This window comes from Rana temporaria, chromosome 8 (assembly GCF_905171775.1).
Source record: "Rana temporaria chromosome 8, aRanTem1.1, whole genome shotgun sequence".
NCBI classification, from domain to species: domain Eukaryota; kingdom Metazoa; phylum Chordata; class Amphibia; order Anura; family Ranidae; genus Rana; species Rana temporaria.
The window spans coordinates 115811708-115826268 of record NC_053496.1 but is presented as its reverse complement, the minus strand read 5'-3'; the positions used below and the strand labels follow the sequence as shown (position 1 = coordinate 115826268).

At 44.0% G+C, this 14561-nt stretch overlaps 1 protein-coding gene across 2 annotated transcripts in view; it reads left to right on the top strand.

Annotated features, from left to right (window-relative positions):
* Window positions 1–14561, top strand: part of WAPL (WAPL cohesin release factor) — a 162392-nt gene that overhangs the window by 106084 nt on the left and 41747 nt on the right. For both annotated transcript variants that reach the window (XM_040320516.1, XM_040320515.1), the window contains 2 exons: window positions 10009–10233; window positions 14260–14371. In XM_040320516.1, the coding sequence (XP_040176450.1) occupies window positions 10009–10233; window positions 14260–14371 (337 nt within the window). The remainder of the gene's footprint in view (window positions 1–10008; window positions 10234–14259; window positions 14372–14561) is intronic.

Genomic DNA, 14561 nt, shown 5'->3' with positions numbered 1-14561 from the left:
TTTCAGGCTGTTTTCATACTGCTAGTCTGTACCCTTTTTGTTGAAAACAACCCTGTCAGTAACGTAAAGTTGTTTAAAAGGTCTGCCACCAAATGCCACTATGAGAGATCTGCAGAAAAAAATTTCCCCTGTGCTTAGTGGTTCCTCTTGTGGACCTGTATGTCACTACAGGACACAGAAGTGATAAGAGGGACAGGAGGAAATGTGAGTATTAATGCAGCTTTGATGGAGGGTCTTTTTAGAAATGTTTACTGACATGGCCGCCTAAAGTAAAACTTCACATCCACATTGATCCACCCCCCCCCCCCCCCCCACCTCTTTCCTTCTGAGCCACCATCTTCAAAATTCACAGATGCATTGCAGGTCTCTGGCAAGTATTTCAGACTTGGCAATGCATCTACACAAAGCAGTAGATTTTCTGTGCATGCAGACAAATGCTGCTAGTTTCTGACACATGGGCAATGTAGACCAGTGGGGTCTTTGCTTGAGTGCCAAATCTTGCAGCATGCATGGGCCTTTGGTAATACATTTCCCCATGGGATAAGTATGACTTGCCAATCCCAGGAAGCAGTGGGGCCCAGTCTAAGTCAGAAAGCAGAAAGTGCTGCCTTGCAGCACAAAAAGGTAATATACTATGCAGGAAATGGTAAAACCTTTCCCCATTTTTGTAAGAGGGCTGTGGGAGGAACAAAGATGAAAAGGGTTGCTGTATTTTGGTTCATTTCCATTTTCCATTTATTCCTTAGAACAATTTGAGGAGTTTTAAGCTTGGCTGGTGTCTTAGAGCTTTTAGAAACTGACTTCTTGAGAAATTAATATTTGTTGGCCTCAGGTTGTAAGTTTTTAAAGAGCATTCCCTCAAAGCGGAGTTCCAGCCATTTTTTTTTGTTTATTGAAAGTCAGCAGCTACAAAAAGTGTAGCTGCTGACTTTTAACCACTTCAGCCCCGAAGATTTGGCTGCTTAATGACCAGTCCGTTTTTTGCGATACGGCACTGCGTTTCTTTAACTGACAATTCCCCGGTCGTGCACCGCTGTACCCAAACAAAATTGACGCCCTTTCCCCCCCCCACAAATAGAGCTTTATTTGGTGGTATATGATCACCTGAACTTTTTACTATGATAAATATCCCCTATTTTAATTTTTAAAGCACATTGGCATTTTTTTTTTACTAGTAATGGCGGCGAGCTGCGATGATGGATTATTTTTTTTAATCAGGACTGCGACATTATGGCGGACAGATCGGACACTTTTGACACATTTTTGAGGCCATTGACAAACGGCGATCAGTGCTATAAAAATGCACTGATTATGGTGTAAATGTCACGGGCGGGAAAAAGGTTAACGCTAGGGGCGATCAAGGGGTTAACCATGTTCCCTAGTGTGTTCTAACTGTAAGGGCAGGGGACTGACTGGAGGAAATTACAGATTGTTTCTAGCTAGTAGGAACTCACGGTCTGCCTCTCAGAACTGGGATGGATGTGTGTGTATAATATATACATACATATATATACACACACACACACGTCCCTGTTCTGCATCTCGTGCCCACGGTCATCGCGGCCACGAGCATCGGGACCCCCGCAATGCAGCGGGTACGCGCGCCTTCTATCCCGCTTAAAGGAGCCAACGTAGATCTACGACTGCTTGCGGGATCGTGCCGACCTGCTGCTGTATAACGGCGGCTGGTCAGCAAGTAGTTAAACAGTCGGTCGCCTGTCCCACGATCCAGTGTTGCACTCGACCCTGCCGTTTTTGACCGTGTCCTTCCTTTGGTGGCGCTGTCATCTTCTTCACTATTGGCACTTGGTTTTGACAGCTTGTGGCTTCACAGCCAGGTGTCCACTGTGAATTTTCGAGCGGCGTTGCATTCTTTGACTGGTCCCGAAGTCTTCTGGGACCCGTCGTGTCCCAGTAGACTTCAAGAAGCATAATTTCCAATAGGAATGGAAGTGGGAGCTGGTACCTGTCAAAATCGGGTACCCGTTCCCCCAATTCTCCCTCAAATTTCACAAACGGCCTTAAAGTGAAACTTCCCCTTTTAGGCGGAGCTCCGCTTTAAGGCTACATTCACGTGGCGATTTAAGGTCAGTCTGAATTGGAGCAACAAACCTTTTCTTTACATCTGTGGATGAGTGGCAAGGTGCAGCCACCAGCCACGTTCACTGACAGGTCGCCGACAGCTATTATCTGCGGTGATCGCTTAGCACAAAGTGTTTACTTGACACATGGAGGTCTACTGCTCTTTTCCCATATACAGAGGTATTCGGATAGCCGTCTTCTGACCTGGTCTAATTCAGAACTCTCTCCTCAGACCATCTAATCTGCTCCATATACAGGGGTTGGACAAAATTATGGAATCCCCAGGTAAAAGAATAAAATCATTACCTAATGTTGCATTAGACCACCTTTTGGCATTCAAGATGGCCTGAATTCTCCTAGAAATTGACAAAATTTAAGTCTTGGATGGTGGCTAATGGAATCTGATGCCACGCTTCATGCAAAAACCGTTCCAGTTCTCTCAGAGATTTTAGAGGTGGGAAAAACAAGCCCTGGTCTCCAAAATTAACCATAGTTGCTCTTTGATATAGGTCTGGCGACGGCACTCAGGGAAATTGTGAGACTTTGCCTGCATGCTTGTCAAACTATGATTTGATAACACCAGCTGTATGAATAAGTATGTTATTATCTTGGTTAATCATACTCTTTTTGCTAACCAATGTCTGCACACGGTCGGCTAAAATTTGTAGCGGAAGCAAAGGATGTGAGGAAGGGGGGGGGGGGGGGTAGCCGTTTTTAAGGCCTTCCTTTCCCCTTATGGGATGGTGGTGGTAGGAGTTTCAAGCCCCCAATTGATTTTCTATTTTTGGGGGGGGGGGGGGGGGGATGATGGGTCAAGAAAGGCCAGCTGATTGGGAATGTTAAAAATCTGGCGGCCCTCTAGGATAGGTCATTTAAGGTCACCTGACCCCCATTTAAGTATTTGAGTAGCCTCCCACTGATTTTGGCTAATTTTGTTTACCATTTTAAAGTATGTATTGATTAAGAGTTCTGGTGAAATTTATTTACATTTGTGAAAAACCAATAAGGCTGCTACCGTTATTAACCGCTTAACGACCGCTCTATAGCAGATGTACTGCTACAGGGTGACCGAGTGGGGGGCACCCCGGTTTTGCTATTAGTTACAGCAGATGCCGATCAGAGGGTGCCGCCCAATGGATGTCTGGCATCCACTGGACTGAGCTCTGCATATGTAAATAATGCAGAGCTCTGTCCTCACAGCGGGGATGTGATAGATTTGGTTTTCCTGCAAAACCATCCCTTAGTGAAAACTGCACACAGTGTACACCCAAATGCTGGTTAGGTACACATTTTAAGCCTAGATGTTTAACCCTTACCCAGCCAGTGTCAGTACAGTGATCCCTGTATTGGTGTCGCTGGTTTCCACAAAGTGTCAATGTCCAATTGTCTGCTGTAATATCCCATCCCGCTATAAATCACTGATAGCCGCCATTTCAAGAAGAATAATAAACATTCCATTGTATATCCCAAAGTTTGGTTTACACAAGTTATAGCATCTACAATCATATACACTTATTGGCATTTTTTTTTCTCTACCAAAAATATGTAGCAGAATACATATTGGTTTAAATTTTCTGAAGCAGTTTGGTTTTTAAAATTTTTGATTGGATATGTTTTATAGCAGAAAGTAAAAATTATTTTATTTTTCATATATCGTGGGACACAGTCGGGCTAATATTAATTACCTTCTGGGTTATACTTCATCAGGTGAATGAAGGGTAGATAAAAGATCTTTAGACTGAAAGTGACCTCCCTATATAACCCCTCCCATCAGTTTTTTACCAGTGTCTACAAGGTGGATGGCACGGTTTGTTGGTGCTCTCTGAGCTCTAGGTCTCTACTACCGCAAACTGTTTAAAAAATGAATCAAGGGATTGGCCGATCGGATCCATTTGACACAGGCTATATGCTTAGATAAATGGTACCCGAGTTTCGCAAACAAGACTCTTGATCCTGCAAGGTTTTGCCTGTAATATGGCCTCTGGACCCTGCGGAGTAGAAATCCTGGACACTACAGCGCTAAGGCATTTCCTGCATGGTGCTGTACAGGTCCAAGGGAGTGGACCTTAAACAATGAAAGGGTACCCCCGCCTTGAAGGTCCTGTGTGATTGGAACCCACCACGAAGGGTGAAGATTGGGCCTTTAGTTTCTAAGAGGCCCTGCGCCTGGATGGATAAATGAAACCACTTATCTTATTGTGGGGTGTCCCAGTAATTGTAACAATCGGTCAAGCTAGCTAAGGGCTGGACATCTGTGTGCGGTGACCATACGGGGGGAGATTTGGGCTAGCAGTGGGTGTTTGCAAGGTGTTTTTTAACTTGCCTGTATTATAGTTACATAGTTACATAGTTAGTCAGGTTGAAAAAAGACACAAGTCCATCCAGTTCAACCACAAAAAACAAAATAAAACACAGTAAAATCCTATACACCCAACTTCATACCCACAGTTGATCCAGAGGAAGGCAAAAAACCCCAGCGGAGCATGATCCAATTTGCTACAGCAGGGGAAAAAATTCCTTCCTGATCCCCCGAGAGGCAATCGGATTTACCCTGGATCAACTTTACCTACAAATCTTAGTACTCAGTTATATTCTGTACATTTAGGAAAGAATCCAGACCTTTCTTATAGCAATCTACTGATCTGGCCAGAACCACCTCTGGAGGGAGTCTGTTCCACATTTTCACAGCTCTTACTGTGAAAAAACCTTTCCGTATTTGGAGGTGAAATCTCTTTTCCTCTAGACGTAAAGAGTGCCCCCTTGTCCTCAGTGATGACCGTAAAGTGAATAACTCAACACCAAGTTCACTGTATGGACCTCTTATATATTTGTACATGTTGATCATATCCCCCCTTATTCTCCTCTTCTCAAGAGTGAATACATTTAGTTCCTCTAATCTTTCCTCATAGCTGAGCTCCTCCATGCCTCTTATCAGTTTGGTTGCCCTTCTCTGCACTTTCTCCAGTTCTCCTATATCCTTTTTGAGAACTGGTGCCCAAAACTGAACTGCATATTCCAGATGAGGTCTTACTAATGATTTGTACAGGGGCAAAATTATATCTCTGTCTCTGGAGTCCATACCTCTCTTAATACAAGAAAGGACTTTGCTCGCTTTGGAAACCGCAGCTTGGCATTGCATGCCATTATTGAGCTTATGATCAACTAAAACCCCCAGATCCTTCTCCACTACAGACCCCCCCAGTAGTACTCCCCCTAGTATGTATGATGCATGCATATTCTTAGCCCCCAAGTGCATAACTTTACATTTATCTACATTAAACCTCATCTGCCACTTAGTCGCCCAATTAGACAGAGCATTGAGGTCGGCTTGTAAATTGGAGACATCCTGTAAGGACGTTATTCCACTGCATAGCTTGGTGTCATCTGCAAAGACAGAAATGTTACTTTTGATCTCAGACCCAATATCATTTATAAATACATTGAAAAGTAAGGGTCCCAGCACTGAACCTTGGGGTACACCACTGATAACATTGGACCATTCAGAGTAAGAATCATTAACCACGACTCTCTGAATTCTGGCTTTCAGCCAGTTTTCTATCCATTTACAAACTGATATATCCAATCCTGTAGACCTTACCTTACACATGAGCTGTGTGTGCGGAACTGTATCGAACGCTTTTGTAAAATCCAAATATATCACATCCACAGCCACGCACAACGGTGCGCTTTTCCTTTCGGTTCACCGCCGCTGTATTTAGCAGTTGTTGGCGGCTTGGCCACACATGCACAGTGGTATTCTGGCGCACATAAATTTGTGTCATATGCGAAAACAGCTACGTCCTCTCGCCGGGACCGCGCATGTATACAATGTCCCCGCACACACTCGGCTCATTAAAGCTGTGTAAGCCAAGCATGTGGTGCTGAAGGCAGCTGTGGGACACAAAGCAGGCTCTGAACAAACACTTGCAGTGGTTAATTTCTTACCCGGGTCACGTGAGTCACCAGGTGTTGCTTGGCAGGCTAAAGGTGCTTAGCAGGATTGTTGCATAGGGGCTTGGGTCTAAGAGGGTGTCGTCACACACACCCAAGTACTCTTTGTTTGTGGCTATTAATATCATCCAAAAAGAGGAGCGAGACAAACACTACAGAAAAGGGCACACCTATGTCATCAGTAGCTCCTGATGAACTTGGTTGTATTCCCTGACCAGAGGCTTCTGGGAAATCTGAATCGCTGCGCCTATCTGGTAATGTGCCTACAGTCAATGCTGCTGCTTCACCCTTTATCACGAAGGATGAACTGGCCTGAGCCTTATCCGGAATAGGTTGAGAATGGGGAAGAGCTAAAAAGCTCAGAATTCAGTGGAGTGCTCAGCAGATGAGTCTCCTTCTGAGCAATGTGGACAAGAAGATATCCAGACCCTGACCAAAATGGTTTGTTCTGCCTTTTAGGCTGGATTCACACCTATGCAGTTTTAGTGCTTTTTGCAGATTTGCACTACAGACTATTTAACATGGTTTCCTATGGGACACGTTCTGTAGTGCACATCTGTAAAATGCACTAAAACTGCATAGGCGTGAATCCAGCCTTAAGTTGCCTCTTGACTGAGCCCCTCTGTTCCTCTTGGACCCCGGAGGCCTCTTCAGGCCGCACACACTTTACCTCCACTCCCTTTTTTTATATCCTAAGGATGAAAGATTTGTTAATTGTGCACAGGGCCTGAAAGACCCTGTTGACAAGAAATTTAAGTTCTTATTAAAGGCTTCCTTTTCTTAGACCAGTTCAGCTATTCAGCCAGCTGTTGCAGCAATTGGTATTTGCCGATTCGTAAAGCATCGGATCGAAAGGCCTGATGGGCTTAACCAATAGTATGATCTGCCTGAATGCAAGACAGATATTCCTTGAGCGCTGTGTTTTTGCTGTTGATGCTTTAAAAGGATTCAATACAGCAGGTTTATCGTTGTCTCTCATGTCTGTACATATGCGCAGACTTTTATGGCTTAAAAACTGGTCAGCCGAAAAAGTTTTTAGCAGGGTTCCCTTTTCATGGGGAACATTTATTCTGTGATCATTTGGATAAATATATCCAAAAGATTTCTGGAGGGAAGAGTTTTCTACTTCCTGTAAAGAAAAGCACCAGACGTCCCTCATTAAAAACTTCAGGGACTGCTTCCTCAAATGTCTCAGCGTCAGGGCTGTTCCGCTGCCCACAGGGCGCTAAGGCCATGGGCAAGCCGCAAGGCCCTGGGTCCAAAACTCTGGTAAACCCAGCACCAATCCCCCCCTTTTGAGGGGACGCCACCACTCCATTGAGTGGGGGGGGGGGGTGCTGTACTTTGCGCTCATTTGGAAAACAGACTCAGGACGAACGGGTCACCTCAATTATTTCTCGCAGTTACAGGCTGGAGTTGCAGGGTTGCCCCCCCCCCCCCCCCCCCCCAGAGGTTTTAAAGAACCAGCTTTCCCTTGGATCCTCAAAAAATTGCTATTTTTTTTTTTTTTAAACTTTCTTTTGTTTCAGTTATAACATTTTGTAAATACGTTTTTCGGCGGCGCTGGTGGGCTCTGATAGGTGGCACTAAAAGGCTACACTGGGGGTGGGCACTGCTGGGCAATCCTGGTGGTCCATTGCGGCATCCTGGTGGTCCTTGGTGGGCATCTGAGGGGGGGCTGCACTGATAAACAATCGCTTTCTGCGGCCCACCAGGAGGCCCGATCGACTAGCCGACACATCCGCTGGCTAGCCGGAGACCCGAATGAAGCCAGAATCTGCTTATATCGGATCGAGTAACCCAGAAGCCATGTCATGACATCACTTCTGGTTGATTGGAGACTTAAAGGTGCCAACATTTCTAAAGATTACAGCCTTGAAAACATTCAAATCCCTCCATAAGGCGTACCTGTCACTGCCTATTACTGTCACAAGGGAGGTTTAAACTTGTAAAAAATGTAAGCGACCCGGCCCTTCGTGCTCATACGCAGAAGCGACACAAATATAAACAGTGTTCGAACCACACGTGAGGTATTGCTGCGATTGTTGGAGTGAGAGCAATAATTCTAGCACAAGATCTCCTCTAACTCTAAACTGGCAACCGTAATTTTTTTATTTTATTTTTAAGCATCGCCTATAGAGATTTCCGTAGTTTGTAGCCATTCCACAAGTGTGCGCAATTTCAAAGCATGACATGTTGGGTATTTATTTACTCTGTATAACGTCTTTGACATTTATACTTAAAAAATCGGTCTAACTTTACATGTGTGTTTTTTTTTTTTTGTTTCATGAAAGCGTCTTTTTTCCAAGCACTGCTGCGCAAATACTGTGTGACGTAAAATACGGCAACGATTGCTATTTTTTTTCTTGAGTCTGCTAAACAAATCTATAATGTTTGGGGGTTCTATGTAATGTTCTAGCAAAACCGATTTTAACTTGTATGTAACAATGTCAGAAAAAAACTCAAGCATGAAAGGGTTAAAATGCAGTAGTACTCACCCTGCTCTGTACATGGCCAGTTGCTCTTCATTATTGGGCACTGCTGAGTTTGTAGAGGCCCATTTTCTAACGGCGTTAAAATGGAATTAAACCAAGGAAGTCTGTTTGATCTCACACTGCCATGGTGCTGCACAATGTGATCAGTTAGGGCCCTTTCACACGTACGGACCGTATGTCCGCATTTTCATCCTTCCGTTTGCGGATGAAAACGGGACATACATGGGTCCCTATGTGATTACGGATGTCAGCGGGTGAACCTTCGACTGACACCCGTAATTGTCCGCCTCCGCAAAGATCCGCATTTTTGGACGGAAGAAAATCCTATTTTTCTTCCGTCTGCCGAATTGGATCGGATGAACACAGACATACGGTCCGTGTTCATCCGATCCTCCATAGGGGAGAGCGGAGGAAAGACAAGGGCGGTCCCTGCACAGTGTGCGGGGACCGCCCTGCCAGCTCAGCGGGGATTTTACGGAGGATTCCCGCTGAGCTTTTGAGGACACACGGAGCGGATCATTCCTGATCCAACCGTGTGAAAGGGCCCTTATGCCACCAGCTGTTTAACACTTTGGTTGAGGACTCAAGCAAATGTGACCGTTGCATTCCTGGAATGTGACGATTGCTGTTTTTTCGTTAAGCCAATAAATCGATGCATTTAGTTCCACTTTGTGATTTACTGCTGTTCAGGGGCTTTGTGCTTTAGCAAAATGGCAGCCTCCAGCAAGAAGAAACAGGAGCTCACAGTGGAGTTTAGGACTTTATTCTTATATTTGTATCTGTTGTAACACTGTGTACTATAGTCAAATTTAAAGTCGTTGTAAACCCTTACAGACCACTTTTACCTACAGGTAAGCTTGGATTAAGGCTTACCTGTAGGGGCAAGAAATATCTCCTAAACCTACACGGTTTAGGAGATATTTGCAAAAAAGACAGACATCGGGGCAGGCGCTCCTAACGGCGATTGTGCCGTGACTGTCTGCTTCCTGCGCGCATGCGCTGTGACTGTCCTGAGCCGCGATACCCGGAAGTCACTCTGGGAGAGATGGCGGCGATGGAGGAGGGGAACGAGGACCGATGCAGGGCCTTCGATCTCGGGTAAGCAATTCATAATGAGCTAGTATGCTAGCATACTAGCTCATTATGCATTTGTCTTGCAGGGTGTCTTTAAAGTGATAGCACTATATTTGTATTTAATTTTAAAGGACAGCGCTACACATGTATGTTTATATAATTGAAAATGTTTGTGTGCAGCTGTTCTGTTTTAGGTGTGAGCACAATTCTAATTGCAATATCTGTAAGTGTTTGGCATTTGCACAGAGTTCATTTGGAGTTTAATATCGTATGTGCCTACAGCTTAACTTTAATATGCATGATTTCCACAATGACCTTTTATTGCTGGGGCAAACTGTTGTAATAAACATTTCTGAAAGTTACTTTTCTAACCATCTCATATTTCCTTTGTTTGCTTCTATCCCAGAATTTAGCTCTCTGTACTGCTGCGCTAATGTATATACTAAGCAGAGACCGCTTAAATATGGACCTTGATAGAGCTAGCCTGGACCTCATGATACGACTTTTAGAAATGGAGCAAGATATCACACCTAAGCATATGAATGAGAAAGATATGAATAAAATAAAGGAGAAAATTCGCAAGTTGTGTGAAACTGTTCACAACAAGCATCTCGACTTTGAGAATATTACGGTGAGTGTTTCCCCCCCCCCTTGGGGCCTCCGAGTACTTTTGGTAAAACAACTCGCAGCTTAGGCTCTTATCAAGTGCAGGACTCTAATTGCAATATCATGTCCTGTGCTGCTTCTGATCATTGGCAATGGCAGCCTCCAGTATTGTGCCAGGCGACAGCTGTAATTTCATGTTCTCTCTAAGCTTTTTGGCAGTACCCTATAATTCTGGCATTGCCAGCCTCTTTTGTGATTAGTAACCATCAAGTTTTGAGCTTTTAATGATTATCTTTGAAATATTACGTTCGCCATTTGTTTTCAATCTATATTAAATGTTCATATACGTATAAAACTTTCATATCAAAGACAAATGTATACTACATTTAAATAAAAATACATTTACTCAAAAAAATAAAAATAAAGTACCCCCTAACCCTCAATCTTTTTAGCCCTACCAAATTATATATAATAAATAAATCCCCATTCCCTCCCCACTTTAATAATACCTTTTAAGAGATTTCTTGTTTTTATAGGTGAATCTGTGACCCGCCCCTTTCCTTTTTGATTTATGAGGAGGAGTCTTGTGTCTCTACCACCATTAGTTCCCCACAGTTTCTCCTGTGTAAGAAGAAAAAATAAAAGGGACCCCCCCCCCATTCATTTGTTCCTTATTGTGAACAACATACCCCCTAACCCTCAATCTTTTTACTTCTGCCGAATAATATATTATGTGGATAATCCCCAATCCCTTCCCACTCTATTAATGAATCTGAAACCTACCCATTGTATTGCGTCTCTCTCCCGCCATTTAATTTCCCCCAAATCGTGCATCTCTCCAAAAAAAAAAAAAAAACTATATTGCCAATCTCAGTAGACTGTGTTTCTCAGTACTTTTCATTGTTTGTTTGTAGTGGTTCAACTTTGCACTTAAACTGTTACTCCCCTCCAATCCAAAATCACTAGTTCTCAATGAAATCGGTGGAATAAAGCCAGATGGTGATTTAAAAAAAAAAAAAAATACATACACCAGCTTCTGGCTTATTTGCCCAGACGCTGGTGACTTGACATGGCCTTCTACTAAAATTTGGTCTTTTTGATTCTGTGGTGTGGTGGTGTTGTGTGTGTTTTTTTTTTTATGGTTTTGCTCTTTTTATGCAGTTGGGGGGTCTTATTTGTTTCTAGTCTATTTTCAAAGGTAGGTGTTTATACATAATCATCTTCCATGACCTGGTGTATTGGAAGTATTAAACTTTTTTTTTTTTTTTTTTTGCTTGGCAAATTATTTTATTAATGGTGCAGTACACAGTTACTATATTTAAGCCCATCTTTCCAACAGTAACTTGTTAAGCATTAATCCTATTGTTATCTAGATAGATTTAGTGGTTTTGGGAACCATAAGTGACCACCTGGGTGCTACATGGCTGTATTGGTGCTTAGGGGTTGTCCAGCAGGCTTTGGGTGCCAAGTGAGGAGGGCAGGGAACTTCCTCCACCCCCTGCTTCCATTCATGACTGTTAATGTCTGCAATGCATTTAAATGATGAGTGTTTGTTTTAATAGTTTTATAATTTTTTTTTTTTTTGCAAATTTGTGTCCAATAAAGTGCAAACATAAGTAGTTTTCCAGTCTGCATGAATTTGAGTGCGGATTGTGTGTGTCTAGTACACATAAGCAGAAAATCAGACGAAGTAAAAAATAAAGGTAACCATTAAGAACGATGCCAAAAGCTGGCTTGCAATTTTTTTGTTTCATTTTTTTATAGTAGTATCACTACAATAAGTAATGGGAAAGCGAGAGCCCCCCCCCCCCCCCCCCGAACTGTACCAGGCTGCATGCCCTCAACATGGGGGAAATGGGTGCTTTGGGGCAGGGCGGCTCTGCCCCCCCCCACCCCAAAGCACCTTGTTCCCATGTTGATGGGGACAAGGGCCTCTTCCCAACAGCCCTTGCCCGGTGGATGTCGGGGTCTGTGGGTGGGGGGCTTATCGGAATCTGGAAGCCCCCTTTAACAAGAGATCCCGCCCCCCATTCACCAAAAAAAGTAGTGTAGTGTTAAATACAGTAGACAGTTTTTGACAAGTCTTTTATTAAAAATATCTTCTCCGCTTCTTCCTTCAATCTTCCTCCTCCAGTGCTTCTCCTTCTTCCCCCTGCTTCTTCTTCCGCTCTTCTTTCTTCTGTCTTCTTTGTCCGGTGTTCTTCCTCTGCCGCTGATCCTGCCGACGACCCTCCTCTCATGCTGCGTCCTGCTGATCTGTCGGTGCCGATGTCCTGCATTTCTTAAATAATGATGGGGGCGTGGCAAACGGATTACGTCATCTGGAGGCCCCGTTCCATTGGACGTCACGTCACAACGTTATCTAAGAAATGCAGGACATCGGCGCAGAGAGATCAGCGGGATGCAGCATTGGAGAAGGGACGTCGGCGGGAGTGGCGGCACAGGAAGAACCCCCGGAGAAAGAAGAGCAGAAGACGCAGCAGGGGGAGAAGACCGGAGGATGAAGATGTGGGAGAAGATGGAGGCAGACTGGAGGAAGCAGCAGAGAAGAAGATTTTTAATTAAAAGGCTTGTCAAAAACCGGCTACTGTTGTTTTTTTTTTTTTTTTTAACACTACACTACTTTTTATTTTTTGGTGTGAATGGGTAGGGGTACAATGTACCCCCCATACTCATTCACATAGGAGGGGGCCGGGATCTGAAGGCTTCCTTGTTAAAGGGGGCTTCCAGATTCCAGAGGTGATTCAGTTTGAATGTGTTGCGCTATATATGATAAACCCGCTGACACCGACAATGATTGTCAAAAAGAGGCCCTTGTCTCCATCAACATGCGTGCTTTGGAGTGGGAGGCGCAAAACTGAGGTTTCGCAATTCAGGAGGGGTGGGGGGTGCTCTCCCTTTCCTGACCTGCCTATTTCTTTTGCTGGGGGGAGTGGGGTCCCCTCTGAATCTATGTTAGACCCAAGGGCAGCTAACAGCTGTTGACTCATCGGTTGTTAAGAACGTGGCAGCTGGATTCCCGACCCCTTCTTGGCAACAAAATTGCAGTACTTGCGTTTATGGATGCGGGTCCATTGAAGCCTATTGCATACAAAACGCTGCATTTTGCAGGAAAAAAAAGTCCCTGACCCTTTCCAAAAACGGGGGTTGTAAAGGTTCATTTTTTATTTTCTAAATGGTTTCCTTTAAGCTAGTGCATTGTTGGTTCACTTACCTTTTTCCTTTGATTTCCCTTCTAAATGTTTTTTTTTTGTTTGAGTTTCTCACTTCCTATTTCTCCTCAGTATGCTTCCCCCCATCATCTGAGCTGTTCTGGCTGGGGGTTAGTCAGCCAGAAGAGCTTACTACGGAGGAACAGGAAGTGAGAAATTCAGACAAGGAAAACAAAGGGAAAAAAAATTAGAAGGGAAATTAAAGGAAAGGGTTAGTGAAACAACAATGCACTAGCTCAAAGGAACCAATTTAGAAAATAATAAACCTTTAGAACCCCTTTAAGGATTGGCCGTACATTATACAATTTTCTTATAAAATTTCCTTTTAGATTTACTTTCAACTGTAGTGCAAGGGCCTGTCTGAGTGCATACAAAATTATACAGGTTTAGGTTTGCCTTTTTTGGTACATCCTAAAGGAAAATTTGAATAAGAAGTGCGCCTCTCTCCGCCAGCCCTCCGTATACCTGATCTTTATCCAGCAATGTGCCCAACGCAGTGGTTCTCTCCCTCTTCACAGGACAGAGGTAGCAGCCGGAGCTATTGGCCCCTGCTGCTGTCAGTCTTCACTGTGTTGTAGGGGTAGACCGTGCCATTTTGTGTCTATGTATACCGACAACGTAGTTTGGGACCGGGCCTGCAGGTGTGCCACGAAAATAAGACGCTTCTCATGGTGGTACACCGAAAAGAAGAGGAGCCAGGAGCGCCGACGGGGGACCAGAGATTAGGCGGATCGGGGGAGCTCTGTGCAAAACCACTGCACAGAGCAGGTTAAGTATAACATGTTTAAAAATTACTGTTTACAATCACTTTAAGTTAATATGCTCTTTTCCTTTTTCAGAGTGGTCATTTAGCAATGGAGACATTACTGTCCCTCACATCTAAACGAGCAGGAGACTGGTTTAAGGAGGAGCTGAGACTTTTAGGAGGACTGGACCATATTGTAGACAAGGGTATGTATTGACTGCCTTTTATGTGTGTAACCCCTTCCACCCCTTTACCTTCCACCCCTTTACCTTCCACCCCTTGTACTGTACTGACTTGGGGAATCTCATCTATTCAGTTACTCTTCGTTGCAGTAACTTGTAGCAACCAGTCTTGACTTATCTTTTATTATTCTGACCATGGCAAACTGAAATTGTG